The 17,028-nt window shown below is 48.2% G+C and overlaps 1 protein-coding gene across 4 annotated transcripts in view; it reads right to left on the bottom strand.

Annotated features, from left to right (window-relative positions):
- The window catches only part of SLC22A4 (solute carrier family 22 member 4), a 45,896-nt gene extending 29,186 nt beyond the window's left edge, over positions 1-16,710 (bottom strand). Inside the window, exons 1-3 of one of the 4 annotated variants that reach the window (XM_055430433.2) lie at positions 16,300-16,710; positions 15,130-15,535; positions 1,276-1,379 (exon numbers count right to left, since the gene is read on the bottom strand). In XM_055430433.2, the coding sequence (XP_055286408.1) occupies positions 1,276-1,379; positions 15,130-15,522 (497 nt within the window). In that variant the 5' untranslated portion in view covers positions 15,523-15,535; positions 16,300-16,710. Of the gene's footprint in view, positions 1-1,275; positions 1,380-15,129; positions 16,272-16,299 lie in introns of those variants that run through there. The other 3 variants (XM_055430437.2, XM_055430432.2, XM_055430436.2) reach the window with 3 other exon arrangements.
- Positions 16,711-17,028: the final 318 nt, after the last annotated feature.

The following is a 17,028-nucleotide window of genomic DNA, read 5'->3' as shown; positions in this document are numbered from 1 at the left end:
CCCAAATTGGGAACCACTGCTCTATGGAAAGTAGCTTCCAGCAACATCCATAAATGACACTACAGTTGGCTTAAGTCTTAATTTCATTTTCTGATAGTGTCCAGTAGCTCAAAGGGAACACAGGACAACATCTCCCATCTCATCTTCCACACTCAGGTCATCTCAGGCTTTTGGGTCAGGGGTCCCACTGGGCTTCACGACTAAGGGAGGGACAGCCATTCCTCTGGAAAGCCTTCCCCAACAGTACCATTGAGCACTCCCACCTTCCTGCTCTGGTCCCTACAGAACATTCAGGGGTCAGCGTGGTCACGTCTCCCCAAGCTGTGATGCTGTCTCCTCCTGACTGCACTCCAGGGGGCCCTGAACCAACCTTGATCAGCTCCGTGGCCCCAGTGTCCAGCCAGGGGCCTGGCCCACATTAGAGGCAGGTGAACAGTTAAGGAGGGGTACTTACCATCTGGCTTTGCCTCTCTGGCTAATGGCAGGTTGTGGATAGATCGTATGGCAACAAAAAAATGAGGGTAGGGTGAGGAGGCCGTGGGGAGGCAGCAGCATATATTTTTGAGGAACTCAGATGGTAAAGAATCTGCCCACAATGTTGGAGAACCTGGTTCGCTCCCTGGGTCAGGAAGATCCCCTGGAGTAGGAAATGGCAACCTACTCTAGTATGCTTGCCTGGAAAATTCTCTGGACAGAAGAGCCTGGTAGGCTACAGTCATGAGGTTGCAAAGAGTAAGGAGATCCAACCAGTCCATTCTAAAGGAGATCGATCCTGGGTGTTCATTGGAAGGACTGATGCTAAAGCTGAAACTCCAATACTTTGGCCACCTCATGCGAAGAGTTGACTCACTGGAAAAGACTATGATGCTGGGAAGGATTGGGGGTGGGAGGAGAAGGGGACGACAGAGAATGAGATGGCTGGATGGCATCACTGACTCGATGGACATGAGTTTGAGTGAACTCCGGAAGTTGGTGATGGGGGAGGCCTGGCATGCTGTGATTCATGGGGTCGCAAAGAGTCAGACACGACTGAGCGACTGAACTGAACTGAACTGAAGGGACTAACAGTTGTTAGTGCTATAAGGGCCCCATTTTCCAGTGGTTCCCCATAAGGGGCCGAGCACAGAGGGTACAGGATACATCATAGTTCCTCCTGTCACTCACTTGGTGGCCTATGGGGCCTCCCTTTCTCTGGTGAAAATACCCTAAATTCAGTCCAACCCCAGGACAGGCAGTGTATTGACAATCACCTTTCCTCCCTCCCATCATCCTTACCTGTCTGACAGCTGCCCAGACACAAAGGAGCCGAGAAGCACGCCTACAAAGAACAGGGAAGTAGTAAGGGGCGTCTTCCAATCCTCCTCACACACCAGACTCCACTGCCAGGGAAAAACACAAAGTGTGAGCCCAGCCCTCCCACAGGTCCGGCCCCTGCCCAGCTCTGAGGGCATATTAGCGTGGCAGCCAGGCAGGCTCTCCTCCCCTGTGCCAGGCTCACTATTGTGCAAAGGGCATAGGCTTCACAGCCCTGGGGTTGACTGCTGACTCTGTCAGTCACTGGGGCGAGTCATTGTCCTGTCTGAGGCTCACGCTCCTCTCCCAAAAGGAGGGGTGATACCTCTGGCCCTGCTTACATTGTGTACTGAGAAGTGAGCTGTGGCATGGCTTTGACTGGTGACCCCTCAACTGTGAAGTAGTATGAAGCAGAGGTGCTATTTCTGCTTCAGAAGTTACTGAAGCATGTCCCTCCTGCATGGAGGGACAGTGTTTGAAATGCCTGCAGGGCAGGGTGGTGGGCATGGTCACTTGATCCAGGTATAAAAGCTTCTTCTACCTGTTGAAAAATGCAAGTGGTCCCCAAAAACCTGTGATTATATTTTCTGAGCAGAATCTTCCAGAGAACCCTGTGCTCCCTGGGCCACATAACACCATAGGCCATGCATAGGGCTTGATCCGGAGCCCCACTGTGCTGGGGTGGTGTTCCCGCCCCTCTTCAGTGCTTATCTCCCCTCTACACTCCTCCACCCTCCTTTCCATGCAGCCCTCCCAGAAGTGTGGTCCCTCCCACTCCCCAGGGGCCATGGGCTGTTGTAGCTCTAACAAGTCCCTGCTTGTGGACCTGTTAAAATGAGAGTTTCAGCTAGAGTTTGTTACCAGATCTTGACTCAAGTCAATTCAGCATAATCTCAAGGGGAGGTTGCAAAAATTTCAAAATGTGTTCAGTGAGCTTTTGTGAATTAAAAAAGAAGCAGGTGCCAATAAGTATTTTGGGGTAGTGGGTCAGGGGATTGCTGTGTGTGGTAGTTCAGTTCAGTCCCTCAGTCGTGTCCGACTCCTTGCGACCCCATAAATCACAGCACGCCAGGCCTCCCTGTCCATCACCAACTCCCGGAGTTCACTCAAACTCGTGTGTGGTAAGATGATAAAATCTATAGGAAAACCCCCCTGCCTCCCACCCAGTCCCAGCCCTCACTCAGCAGTGGTACTGCACCCATGGCATTCCTAAGGCAGTTTGGTTCTTAATCCTTTCAACTTCCCTGATATAGCTTTAAAAGTGAATTCACTTATTTGTATCATGCCCCATTTGCAGCAGAGAGACGTGGATAAAAGGATACATATAAGAAAAATGTGTACAACAAAACGCTAAGGGAATTGTGGCAAATGAAAATGTCAGAGGAGCAGGGGTTACAAAAATAACCAAGCCAGGGGTAAGACTGACCTCTGGCTGTCCTGCCCAAAGGCCTGTCAGCTTGCCAGGGAAGCCCTGAAATCTGGCTTTGAATATCCCAGCAGCTCAGCTCTCAGGATCACAGTGTGCAGAGTAATAAACTCATTCTGCAAAAGCTCAGTTTGTCTGAGTACCGAGACCTGAGAGAAGCCTCTCCTCAATACTTCCTTCCACAAAGGGGCCACTTTGTTATGCTGAGAATAATCTCCTTGAGAACACCCCCATCCTGGAGACAACAGCAAGATTCATGGGACTGCCTTGCATTGTGCTCACAGTGCTGCTCACAGGCGGGCTGCCCAAGCACAGCTCTGCAGAAGAGAAAACATTGTGAGCCAGAAACTCTCTACCCCTCAGGCATAACTGAGGGTAAGTCTGAAACCACACCCAGAGGAAGGCTGCTTCAGCTGGGGTACCTTGAATGGGCTACAGGGGAAAAGGCACAAACCCTCCAACACTGTATGGCCAGATTCACGTGCTCTGCCAGGCCACAGGTCAGAAGGGAGACATGTACCTGAATTAATGGCTACCAGCTTCTAAAAGTTACTCTCCCAGAGCTTGGGATCTGCCCCAACACACAGATTGAAGCCCCAAAGCCTCATGGTATGGTACATAACCCATTTTGCAGAATAGTAAACTTAGTCTCTGAGACTAGTGTTTGCCTGAAGTCAAAGCAAGTAAATGGGCAAGCGAGATAACAACTTTGGGCCTCAGAACTTTACCTTGTACCCATGTCCTGCTTTGGACAAGAACACCAAAGGCCAGATAAAATGAGTTTATTACATACCACCCTTATACTTCTTCAGGGAATGTGACATCAGGACTAGAGGCAGAAGACCTCCACCACAGCCAGAACTAAGAAAATCCCAGGTTTGGTGGGGTTATTAAGGATCCATTATCAACCATCACCATTCCATCTGCAGTCAAGCAGAAAAGCTCTTCCCAAGATAACGTGCTTTCCTTTGCAGTTTTAAAAACATTTTTCTATCAGGACGTTGCCTTTGGGCAGCAGAGATAGGACTTAAGAGACAGAAAGGAAAGAGGCCAGCTGTCAGATGTTAGGCCTTGCATGAGCAAAATAGTAAACAGAACTGGCTCCCTAATTTTCAGGCCCAGTGTAACCTGAAAATGTAGGATCCCTTGTTCAAAATGATTAAGAATTTCAAGATGTCAATAGCAGAGCATTAAAAATAAATGTGGGACCTTAGGTGACTACAGGAATTGATGCCCATCAAGCTGACCCTGATGGTGGGTCAAGCCTGGTCTGTTTGGGGAATGCAGCAAGGAAAGGAATTATGAATTGGGTTTTGAGAAAGGTGAAGTATGGGCCAGCTCCCCATTGCTCTCCTACTGGAAGCCATGAGACCATGGTTCTAGGTCCCCCTTCCCTCCCTGAAGAGGCACGCCCAAAGCCCTGTCAGCATCGTGCAGCACAGAAGGTGGCCATGTGGACAGCGGCCGTCTACCCCAGTGAGGGGTGCTGTCTGTCTTTGGCAGAGAGTGCTGTCTGTCTCTGCTCACGTCTGGAAGAGGAAGGCAGCTGGACCTCATGCTATTATGGTTGTTTCCAAGGCTGGGTTCCCTCTTGGGGAGTCATTGCACCCAAAGAGTCTCTTTGAAAGTTGCAAGAGGCCTGGTAATAGGATACAAAATTGGCAGATAAAATATTGGCTTCAGCTCACGGGACTGGTGTTCCAGTAAATCAGCTGCCAGCAAGGCAATGGCACCCCACTCCAGTACTCTTGCCTGGAAAATCCCATGGGCGGAGGAGGCTGGTGGGCTGCAGTCCATGGGGTCTCGAAGAGTCAGATACGACTGAGCGTCTTCACTTTCACTTTTCACTTTCATGCACTGGAGAAGGAAATGGCAACCCACTCTAGTGTTCTTGCCTGGAGAATCCCAGGGACGGGGGAGCCTGGTGGACTGCCATCTCTGGGGTCGCACAGAGTCGGACACAACTGAAGCGACTTAGCACCAGCACCAGCAGCTGCCTGTAGGGGGACCTTTTTCTCCATGGGGCCATTCTTGAGAAGGCCAGGCCCTGCCTGCCCCAGCTCCTTGGTTTTAGGGGTGTATCTTAGGGCCTCAATTGTCAGATCCCAGGGAACTCCCTGTGGTTAACAACGACATGGCAGGACCAGTGGGAGACAGTCTTTTCCTTGATGAGACAGAAGTGTCCTATGGGTCTCTGCACACGCGTGCACACACATGCACACACAAACATACATACACAGGGTCAGCTTAAGAGACTAATGGCTGATGGCCTGGTGAGAGGCTGCCTGGCACTGGCCTGGAGCTATGCCCTCAGGTCAAACACTACCACTCCTGAAACATAACCCACACTCCCACATGCACTCTGGACAAAGAGTGGAATGTCCCAAACTGTGCAAGGTTGAGGCACTGGATATACTCTCATAGGATTACTGTGTCTGTCTCATCCTCCAGGTCTTAGACCAATATTCCCCATTTGACTGGGTCATTTAGCCTTAAAGAACAAAAAACCAGGTCACAAGGTAATAAGTGACATGAGGACCCTTGACCTAGAAGAATATGCATCTCATGCCCTCAACAGTAATAATAGAAAGGACAAGTACAGTGTATTGATTGCTCACTGCGTGACTTGCATCATTCATAGGATCTCAAAGTTGCTATCTGAAAATAGGTGTTCCCTTTATCCCCATTTTACAAATGAGGAAATGAAGGCACAGAGCAATGAAGTGACTAGCCCAAGTTCTAGTGGATTGGTAAAAGGAATTGCTTAATCATCTATTCAACAGGCATTGAGCACCTGCTCTGGGCCAGATTCTGAAGGGGCACAAAGCAGACATGGTCACTGCCTCCACAAAGCTGAAGGTCAAGCATGCTTCACAGGACAGATCAGGTGTGCACATGTGAATGCATGAGCCCAGCCATCCTGGGTGGGATGTTCTCGGCTCCTGTGTCCTTGCTATCCGGCAGGACAGGAAAAGAGGCACCCCCTGTTCAACCTCCTCCAGATGGACAGAGTTCTAAAACTTGAACACATTCATATAATCATTTTAGTTAACTAAAGTGTACAAGGCTAGGCACATGGTAGATGCTAAACAAATTGTTGATGAACAAATGTTGAACAGTTAGGAATAATGGAAAACTAGTTTGGAAATGTGTGGTATCACACAGTCCTTTGAAAATCACCCTCAACCTTGAACTCTGCAAGTAGCCAAAGTCTAGTAATTTTAGCCTTTACCAAAGCCATAAAGGATCATAAAGATAAGAGTATCCCTGTGACTGCACAGAACTGAGAACTCTGGAAGGCAGCTTGATGTTGAGCAAAGAGCACAGGCTGTCTTGGGTTCTGCCATTTCTGACTGTGTGACTTTGGGCCACTCATTAACCCCTGTTAGCCTGCTTTCTCGTCTTCAAAGAGGTGACAATAATACTCCCTCCCAAAGCTGTTGTGAGCATTGGATAGGAAATGTAAGTAGAGTGTCTGACCGCGTCTGACACATTACAGACCTCCTTAAAGGGTAGTTCCCTTTCTACTAATCTCACGCCTTTTACAAACAGCATTAATGAATAAGCAAAGCAGGTTGTACTTAAACCTGACTAGGCAGAAGAGATTGTTAGAAATGAGAACTTTCTATTCAATGACTAAAAACCAGAAAAGTTTTCACCACAAGGTGAAAAATCCCTTTATAAATGGACTTCAATCTCAGAGACAACTGTGAATGAAAAACTAGCAATAGTTCATTTAAGAAAGGATTTCTGTGTTTTCTTATTTTTCATTCTGTGGGGGAAAAGAGGAAGTAGTAGTTAGTTAATAATAGTATATACCTCCATCCATAATTTCTTCTTTATAACTTCCGTTCCGTTCCATCGCTCAGTCGTGTCCGACTCTGCGACCCCGTGGACTGTAGCCTACCAGGCTTCTCCGTCCATGGGATTCTCCAGGCAGGAATACTGGAGTGGGTTACCGTTTCCTTCTCCAGGGGATCTGCCCGACCCAGGGATCAAACCCGGGTCTCCCGCACTGGAGGCAGATGCTTTAACCTCTGAGCCACCAGGGAAGCCCTCTTTATAACTTAGTTGTAAGCTTAAAGCTAGAAATTTACTGACCATGGAGTGGTGGGGGGAAGCTTGCTATTTAATTCTTTTCATTTATAAGAGCTTTATTGAGATATAATTTACATACCATAAAATTCATTCTTCTTATGTGTATAATTCAGTGTATATGTGTATAATTCATTTACAATTTACTATATTCACAGAGCTGTGCAATCATCAGTGTTATCTAATTTTAGAACAGTTTCACCACCCCTGAAAGAAACCCCATGTCCATTAGCAGTCACTTCCAATTCTCTTTTCCCAGCCTGTGGCAATTACTAACATACACTCAGTCTGTCTGGATTTGCCGATTCTGGGTGTTGGGTGAGCTGACACGGATTGTGAAAGAATTCACAGAAATATTAACAAGAGAAGAAAAGAGAGTTTTTATTCCCTTTCCAAGGGAGGAAAGGGCCAGATGCATAGAGTGGTTGCTGGTCCCCAGTGGTGGGAGTTTGAGTCTTTTATTGAGTTCAGAGGGCAAGGTGCAGGAAAGAGGTGGTGGGTTCATATCTTTTCTGGTCCACAGTTGTATCTGGGCTAGCTGTGCTTCAATAGGATGTATTTTTTGTTTTTTTTCCTGAGAATCTGTAACTTCTTGTCTTCAGTAATTTTCCAGTCCTTGGGTGTCTGAAAGAGACTTGATAGTAGACAGGTGCTACACTATTTTGAACAATGTTAGATGGGTTTACACTGGACATTTAATATAAGTGGAATCATACAATATACAATCTTTTGTGACTGGCTTCTTTCAGTTAGCATAATGTTTTCAAGGTTCATCCATATTGTTCTAAGTATCAGTACTTCATTCAAGTACTAAGTATCAGTACTTTATTACTTTTTATGGTTGAATAATATTCCACTGTTTGGATATACCACCTTTTATTTAGCCATTTACCGGTTGGTAGACATTTGAGTTGTTTCTACTTTTTGGCTATGATGAATAAAGCTGTTATAAACTTTTGTACACAAGATATTGCAAGGATATATGTTCTCATTTCTCTTGGGTATTTCTAAAGTGGCTGCATCATTGTATAATCCCAACAGCAATGAACAAATGTTTCAATTATTCCATATTCCTATCAACACTTGGTACTGTATATCTTTTTAATTTTAACCATCCCAGGAGGTATTAAGAAGTATTTCATTATGGGTTTGACTTGATTGTGGTTGTGATTTTCCTAAGGGCTAACAGTATTGAATATGTTTTGTGTTGACTCTGTAGATCAGTTTGGGGAGTTTCCATCTTGATAATATTATCTTCCGCTTCATGAACAGAATATGAGATATCTTTTCGTTTACTTAGATTTTCATATCTTTCAAAGATGCTTTGTAATTTTCAGAGAATAAGTTGTGCTTGAGAAAAATAACTATTCCTGAAGAATTTTCTTTAGTATTTCTTGTAAGGTAGCACTGCTAGTCAAAAATTCTCTTACGTGCATATGTGTGTGTGAGAGAGAGAATATCTATTTCAGTTTTAAAAGACAGTTTTGCTAGTTAGTTAGTAAGATTTTCGGTTGATGTGCTTTTTCTTTTAGCAGTTTAAATGTGTTATCCCCCTGCCTTTGGCCTCCTTTGTTTCTTTTTTAAAATTTATTTACTTACGGCAGCACTGGGTCTTTTTTGCTATGCACAGGCTTTCTCTAGCTGCAGCGAGTGGGGGTTACTCTCTAGTTGTGGGGCTCAGGCTTCTCGTAGTGGCTTCTCTAGTTGTGGAGCGCAGGCTCCAGGGTGTGTGGGCTTCAGTAGTTGTGGTGCTGGGGCTTAGTTGCCCCTCAGCATGTGGAATCTTCCCGGACCAAGGATCAAACCCATGGACCCTGCATTGGCAGGCAGATTCTTAACCACTGGACTACCTGGGAAGTCCCCTCCTTTCTTTCTTCTGACAAATCAAATGTAAATCTTATTAGGGTTCCCTTGTATGTGTCCTATTTTTCTTATTGTTTTCAAAAATTTCCCTTGGTGTTTGATTTTAAGTAATCTTACCATGATTTGTCTGTGTGCAAAAATCTTTTTGTTTCTTCTTGGAATTGAGCTGCTGACCTGTGTAGATTAATGTTTTAAATCATATTTGGTAAGTTTTCGGTCATTATTTCTTTCACTATCTTTTTTTCTGCTCCTTTCTCTCCTCTCCTTCTAGTGTTCCCTTTATGCACGCTAGTCTGGTGAACAATGTTCCACGTTGCTCTAAGAACTTGCCCATTTTTCTTCACTCCTTTTTTTCTGTTTTTTGGATTACATAATTTCTATTTCTGTCTTCAAATTTGCTGATTCTTTCTTCTGTCTGCTCAAAGTTACTAGTAAGGCTCTCTAGTGAATTTTTAAATTTCAGCTACTGTTTATTTCAATTACAGAAACTATAATTCTTTTTTATATAACTTTCATGTTAATGTCTTAATTGGTATTCTGGATTTGATGAGACATTGTACCTTTTTTTACTTTTTAAGCATGAATTCCTTTAGTTCTTTGAAAATACTTATAACACTGCTTTGAAGTTTTTGTTAAATTTGACATCTAGGTCCTTTCAGGTAATTTCTGTTTCCTACGTTTTTCCTGAGTGTGGGTCATGTTTTCCTGTTTCTTTGTATGTCTTGTAATTTTTGGTTAAAAACTAGACATTTCAGAAAATACATTGTAGAAACTCTGAGCATTGAATTTTCTCTTCAGCACTCCTCACCGCAACACACACCAGGGGTACCTGTCTTTATTTTCGTTTGCTATTTTGTTTCTTTAATGACTTGGCTGGACTCTTAGTAAAGATTTTTTCCCCCTGCAGTGTGAAGCCTCTGGTGTTGCTCCTCAGAGGACACAGCCTTAGGCATGCATGCAGTCACCCTGGGAGAACAATGGATTTAGCAGGGCTCTTTTTACTGTCTCTTTCCCCATTTTTTCTATTAAGCTGTCTCCCTCTGCTGATATCACACCTAGCTGTTCAGTCACTAAGTTGTGTCCGACTCTTTGCAACCCCATGAACTGCTGCATGCCAGGCCTCCCTGTCTTTCACTATCTCCCTGAGTTTGCTTAAACTCATGTCCATTGAGTCAGTGATGCCATCCAACCTAGCTGTTAGGCGCCACCAATTGTTATATCATTCCTTTATTGTGCGCTGGGGCACAAAACATGCCACAGACTAGTTCAACTGAATTCAAGCCTCTTTGAAAGAGCAGTTTTGAGGCAAGTCTGGGAGGTTTGTTCTGACTCCAGGAGTGTTGCTCTGAGCTGTCTGTTTTTCTGGTTCTCTCTGGTAATCTAGCTGCCCTATGGGTTAGCTTGTTGCTCTAATGGAGTTACCAGTCTCCTCATAATTGTTTATCACCACAATTTCTATTGTTTTAAAGAGCACTCTCAGGCTTCAACTTCTGTACACCCTGTGTGAAATGAAGTTATTTCCTGTGGGGACAGCTTCAGAGCTCTCTGTTGTTATGAACTACTTCTTCCCCTGGGGGAAAATATTTGAGCCCCAGCTCCAGGATGGGGTAAGAGAAAGTGCCCTCTGAATGACACTCCCTGCCTTATGAGTTAGACACTGGTTGGAGGTGGTAGCCTCCTTTTTGGCTTGCCTCTCTTGGCATGGAATCTCCACTCTACAACAAACTGGGATAAGGGCATCCAGGGCCCCTGTATTGTCAGCCTGTGGAAACTAGAGTAGAGGAGCCACTACATGAGTATGGACTGAGTGGAGGATGGCTCCCCCAGTCTCCTGGCTGCACTCACCAGGAATTAAGCCTCTGAAGTTGGAGCTCAGAAGATGGGAGGCTAAATCTTAAAAATCTCAGTATCTTTCTTTTCTTATATTAGAGGTAAAGAAAAAGCACCCACAGGTGGAGAGGCATTGGTGAAGAGTTCTGTGGTCATCAGAGGTGGAGCCAAAGCAAAAGACCCAGGGACTTTAAGTGGGATGGTAGGGATGGGAATGGAGGGACCTGAGGGAAGAAGAAAGGGCACTCAGTCCTGTTTCCAGTCCTGTAAACACAGAGCAGGAGCCACCAGCCTTGGACTGTCTGTGTCAATTGTTGGGATATGTGAGTCAACTGAGCCTTTCCCCATATGTTCTATTCTTTCTACTTCAAATGGAGATCCCTGCCTTTTTATTTATTTATTTGTTGGACTCTAGAGACATGCTTAAAACTATACCAAGGCTTCAGATAACCAGGCAGACCTGCATTAGCCTGGAAGAACCCACCTGCCAATGCAGGAGACTTAAGAGACATGGGTTCGATCCCTGGGTCAGGAAGATCCCCTGGAGGAGGGCATGGCAACCCATTTCAGTACTCTTGCCTGGAGAATCCCATGGACAGAGGAGCCTGGCAGGCTACAGTCCATATGGTCACAAAGAGTCAGACACGACTGAAGTAACTTAGCACACACTCACAGCCTATCACAAAGAGGAAATTACAGTCCCTTCATAGGAGTCAGACACGACTGAAGTAACTTAGCACACACTCACAGCCTATCACAAAGAGGAAATTACAGTCCCTTCATAGGCCCAAGGCATATACAGCTCCTCTGACCAGCTCTGCCAAGCCTTGTGTTTGTCAATACACCACCCTATCTCTTGCCCACCAGGAGAGATGGACAAAATCTTTATCCAGAAACTTGGCAGGAGGCTTGGGTGAACCAGCCTTGGACGAAGGCACATTCTGAGATCCTGGTGGCCTTTGTCAGAGGAACAGAACTTAGAGGCAACAGACAAACTGTTTGGCATGAGGCAGCTGATAAACAGGGAAGCAAATTCAGGCCACAGCTAAGAAAATGCCCCCAGTCTCCTGTATTTGTTCTCTTTCTGCAGCACTGCCTGGAAATAAAAGTCTGTTGGTATTGGCTGGAGGCTGAGGTTCCCACTTTATCCCCTTTGGAATCTGCCAGAGGGCAGGTCTGATATTCAGGCTGTCCTGACAGCCAAGCTGCCAGTCTCACACTAGCCAGCAGTATTCCAGGGCAGCCTGTAAGTCTGATAGAAAGGAAACAGCCTAAACCTGCTTCTTGCTCAAACTCTTCAGCTTTGGCAGATGCCCCAAAGGAGGTACATCCCTTTGAGCTGCCATATGGAGTCCCAAGTAGTTGTCAGATGCTAGGCTCATTCTGGTCTCATTGTTCCCTCTTTCACTGCTCCTAGTGCCTCCCATAAGCACCCTGTTAGCAAAGGATAAGGCTCCTTTGTTCCTATTTTATGCCTTTGAGCTGTAGGTGAGGAATCAGTGTGTCCTGTTCTGTTCAAGTCCTAATCCCAAGTCCCAAGAAAGATAGCACAAGGCTAGTGCCTCCAGAGGCCCAGGCCCTTTGTTGGACATTCTATCATGGTTAAGGGCATAGCTGCCTGCAGCTCCACCCACGGGTTCCTAGAGGATGCCTCCAGCTGAAGGAGAGGATAGCAATTGATATGGTGGAGCAGCAGCCCTGCCTCAGGTCATCGGTGGTCTGCCACAGAAAGCTGCTCTTTACCAAACAGGCCCCCCTCTCCCTCCCCCACCAGGGCCTCTGGAGTATGGGCCCTGGCTCAGAGATGACTGCTTCGTTTTCTCAGACTGAAGAGGGTCAAGTCTACCTAATGATGTTCCATGGAAGAAGACATGTTTGAGGCAAAGGTCAGCCCAGGCCTAGACCCTGGTCAGGAGCCAGACTCACCCTTAAGGTTTGTCCAGTGGCCCTGCTCCTGAATCTAGGCCCCCTGGAGATCAGCACATTCTCTGTACTATTTTCACAACTTTGCTCTAAATGAAAATTATGTCAAAATAAAGTTTTGTTTTTTAAAATGATTCTTAGCTCTAAACAGGACAAATAAATTGCATTTCACAAATAATCCTTGGGGAAGGAAATTAGCTTATACACCTATACTATATACCCAGACAGATGCACTCACACAGGTCTCAAACCAGATACCAGGTTCCTGCCTCCTGGCATCCCCTGGAAAGTATCTGCATGGCAAAACATGCCCTCCTTTGGTCCCTGACTGACCTGTCTTCCCTGTGAAGGGGTCAGGGGGTCAGTTCAGGTGGGCTTCTCTGTCCCAGAGGGTATGCCCATCAGGAGATCCCATACAGAGCTATAAAGCAGAGACCATCTGAGGATGATCCGTCTGCCAGTGTGGGGCCAGAGGGGTGCAAAGAACTTGCTCAGGGTCCCCAACTTGCTTTTGTCAGGGAGATGAGGGTGTTTTTCCCCTGGCAGTAGATTCAGACCTGTGTCCTATTCTCTGCCCTAGAATTCCACCTGGGGAAAGGGGCTCTGCCTTCAGCAAGTCTCATCACTCATTATACTGGCTGCAACCTGGCCCTTAGAACAGCTCCCCAAATGCCCATGATGCCCAGCCAGAGATGACGAGGTCCTGCCCTTACCGCTCCTCATCTGCCCACCCGTGATGCCCATTTGCTGGTGCTATGGGGTGTTGCATAGCACACGATCTCACTGAATCCTCTCAACAACTCAGAGAAGCTGGGCATTCTTATGATTCTCATTTTTGACAACTGTAATAAAATTCACACAACATAAAATGTACCACCTTAACAATTTTTAAGTGTACAGTTCAGTAGTGTTAAATATATTCACATTATTGTGCAATCAATCTCCAGAACTCTTTTCATCTTGCAAAATGAAACTCTATATCTATTAAATAACTCCATTTCCCTCCCCTCCCAGCCCCTGGCAACTACCATTCTACTTTCTGTTCCCATGAGTTCGACTACTCTTCATACGGTATATAAGTGAAATCAAACAGTTTCTGTCCTTTTTTGTGACTAGTTTATTTCATCTGGCATAATATCTTCAAGGTTCATTCATGTTGTAGCATGCCTCAGAACTTCCTTCCTCTTTTAAGGCTGAATACTATTCCATTGTGTGTATACTCCACATTTTATTTATCCATTCATCTGTTGCTGGATATTTGAGCTGCTTTTACCTTTTGTGACTAATACTGCCATGAACATGATTATGCAAATATTTGAAGGCTAGTGCTTACGGGTGGGGCCAGAACCAGTCCACCCATCTGACTCCAGAACTCTTTGCCCCACCACCTCTCTAGGGAGAACCACCCACCCTACTCACTTTCATGCTTCTCCCTTCCTTCCTCCAAATGACTAGTTCCTTTGCTTTTAATTTTACTCAAATACTACTTTTTATAGTACCCAAAAAGAAAGCAAGTACGGGAAAAGCTGCTGAAAAAGGCAAATCCGGTTGTGTGTTTGTGAGTGTGTAATGTGCATATTCCGGAGAAGGCAATGGTAAGCCACTCCAGTACTCTTGCCTAGAAAATCCCATGGACGGAGGAGCCTGGTGGGCTGCCGTCTATGGGGTCGCACAGAGTCGGACACGACTGAAGTGACTTAGCAGCAGCAGCAGCAGCAATGTGCATCCTCAGACGGGGAACAATGTATTTTCCCACAGGCTCACTTGGGCCGGGTGTAACAGGGATAGCCATGGACTTGTAAACCAGCAGCTACCTACCCACCCCTCACATCCTGAGGTGAACAGAACTATTAAGGAAGGGGAAAGAGATAGGTGAACTCCACTGTCAAGGAGGACTGCAGTTAGTAGGGCCAGCTCTAGCCCAGATGCTGACCACACTTCCAGGAACTGGGATGAGCTGACCCCTACCTTTAGATGCCTTAGGATCAGACTGTGGGCAGAAGGCAGGTAAGCACTTTGAGCCCCAGTTAGGGGATCAAAGCCAGAGAAGCCCCTGAGCTCTATGCTTATACCGTCTCTGTGAGTGTGTCCCTTCATGACTGCCTTGGGACCAGAGTTATACCTCCTCTAGTTCCTTGTTCTGCACCAGTATCAGAAGGCCTCCTGCTCCTTTGTGGAGAAATTAGAGCCTCAGGACAGGACCCAAACCTTACCATAGTTGCACAGCAGAGCAGGAGAGCCCCTGATGCTTCCAGAAGTCTGTGGCCAGGATACAGACCAGACCTGCCCATGCCCTGCCCAGCAATAAGACTCTTCTTTGTGTCTGCACATGGTCTCAGCAGCATCCCCACACCCCTCCTCATCCCTGAGGCAGGAATTTGACTCAGTCTGTACATCTGGGGAGCCTGGTGTTGACAGTACCTAGGCTCTTGGGAAACAACTTCCTCTTGTGAAACTGCCAGAGAAAAAGGCAGTTGACAGCTGCCTCCCTTCTCAGTTCTTAATGCCCTCCCTACTAGACAAACTGACCAGGAATGATCCTAAGCGAGTCCTGCCCTCTTGGGCTGCACACCTGTGTTACAAGTATAACCCAGATGACTGCTAGCCAGGTTTGATGAGGAACTGGGGACGCGGAGCTAGGCACGGCTATGGTGTCTCCAGGGGGACTGACGCAGATTAAGGGTCGCTCACACACCCACCTCGGTGACGATGGTGGACTGGTAGATGTCCTGGCTAAATTCCCAGCCATCCAGGCAGCCCTCCTGCTCCAGCTGCTCCAGGTCCACATCGCGCCCCGGCTCCAGCCCGAGCGCCGAGAAGTTGACGATTGTTGCGAGTCGGTAGCGGCGGCAGCTCTGAGGCACCTCGCGGCCGTCCTGCAGCCGCACGGGGACACTGTGGTTGCGCCACGCGCTGCTCAGGTTCGCGGTGTCCGGCACCCGGCAGCGATGTTCCGGGGTCCCTGCCAGAAACACGACTGACATACCGTTGAAGCCGTTGGGGATGATGCTGGCGCTGAGCAGGAAGAAGATGAGGCGCTGGAAGGGCCCCCACTCGCCCAGGAAGGCGGTCACTTCGTCGTAGTCCCGCATGCTCGGCGCGGCTCTGCAGTTGGCAACGCGGTGTGATGAGAGCGCGTTCCCAGGACAGCGCCGCGCGGTCCAGGGAGTGGGCGTCAAAACGTTCTCGCGGACCCGGCAAGCCGAGGGAAGGCGGGGCACGCGGTCGGGACCTTTCCTGGGAAACGGGCTGCGGGTGTTAGTAGGTTGCTGGGAGGGGGACGCAAAACTGGAGGCCACTTTCTGGAAGCAGAAACTCGGGACCACACCCCCAACCCGGCAGGGGCGGGGCGGAGCTCCGAGGCGGCTCCGCCCGTGCTCCGCCCCCCCGCCCGCGGCCACCCGGCGGGGCCGAGCAGGTCAGCTGGCCGCGGGCTTAGGAAAAAGAGGGCTAGTTCCAGCGCCGCCCCTACCTTGCCCTTGCTCGCCCCGGCGCCCCCTAAGTGCTGCGCGCCCGGCCCCGGGCTGCCGGGTTGGGCAGCGTGTAAGGACAGAGGCGAGCGTAAGGGCAGAGTCGAGGCCGCAGAGCAAGGGCTCTGAGAGATCGGACCTCCCTGTCGCCGTCGCCTCAGGCCTCGTCCGGGGCTGGGATCTCTCCGCGGCCGCTTCCAACTCGGGGTCTGAGCTCAGGGTGCCTCGGGCCGGGCGCGGACGGGCGAGTCCGTGGAACCGGTGTTCCCGGGAAACCTTTGCGGGCGCAGGGGTGACAGGAGCGCGCCCGCGCCCGCCTACCCGGAGCTCCCAACCCCCAATCCTAGGCTGCCGGATTCAGTCACCTGCTGGCGGCTTCCGGACACCCCGGAGCCTCACCTTGAATAGGGGGAAACAGGTCCAGCGCCCCGAAGAGATGATCGAGGTCACACTTCGTCAGAGACAGGCTCGGACTGAGGGAGGTGGGGAGCAGGGACTGCCGGGTGGTCTCAGGAGCCTGTTGGGGCCTATGGAGAAGATTCTACGTGGAGCTTGACCCTTTGTGAGAGCACGGTAATGGAGACCCAGCTGTCACCACTCCTGGGCTCTGATTTTGATTCCGCGGGGCTCTTCCTCGAGGTTGGCTGCCAGAGGCTTCTTGGACTAGAGGCCTCTGGTTTGCAGAAGGGACCGCCCCCAGTCGGGGAACAGAGGGAGGCAGGAAGGGAGGAGGAAAAGGTTCAGTTTGTCGCCCAGATTTGGCAGGGTAGCCAGAGCAGGGACCAGTCTGCTAGTGTCCAGGCCTAAGGCCCCTCTGCTGTTGTGTGAGTGAGTCTGGGACTGCAATGGGAGTCCTGGGGTTCTTGAGGTGGAAGGGATTGACAGGCTGAAGGGCCCACCTCTTGGAGATTTTGTACAAATGCATTTGTGTCCAGGCCCTGATTAAGAGGTGGGAGGCATTTCTGCTCCATTTTTTTTTATAACCTCCAGTCTTGGCTGGCTTTCTATCCACTTGGAACCTGTTTCCTTATGTGTAATAAGACCTTATGTCTGGATGTGCCAGGACAGCACTGTTTTATTAAGTGTTTTCCTTTCCTTTCAAAAGTATCCTTTGAACAGTATTTCTTG

Source organism: Moschus berezovskii, chromosome 8 (genome assembly GCF_049115385.1).
Source record: "Moschus berezovskii isolate FMDL1 chromosome 8, NW_MosBer_1.0, whole genome shotgun sequence".
Classification (NCBI taxonomy): domain Eukaryota; kingdom Metazoa; phylum Chordata; class Mammalia; order Artiodactyla; family Moschidae; genus Moschus; species Moschus berezovskii.
Note: the sequence above shows the minus strand (reverse complement) of the source record. Positions and strands in the feature narration are given on the sequence as shown.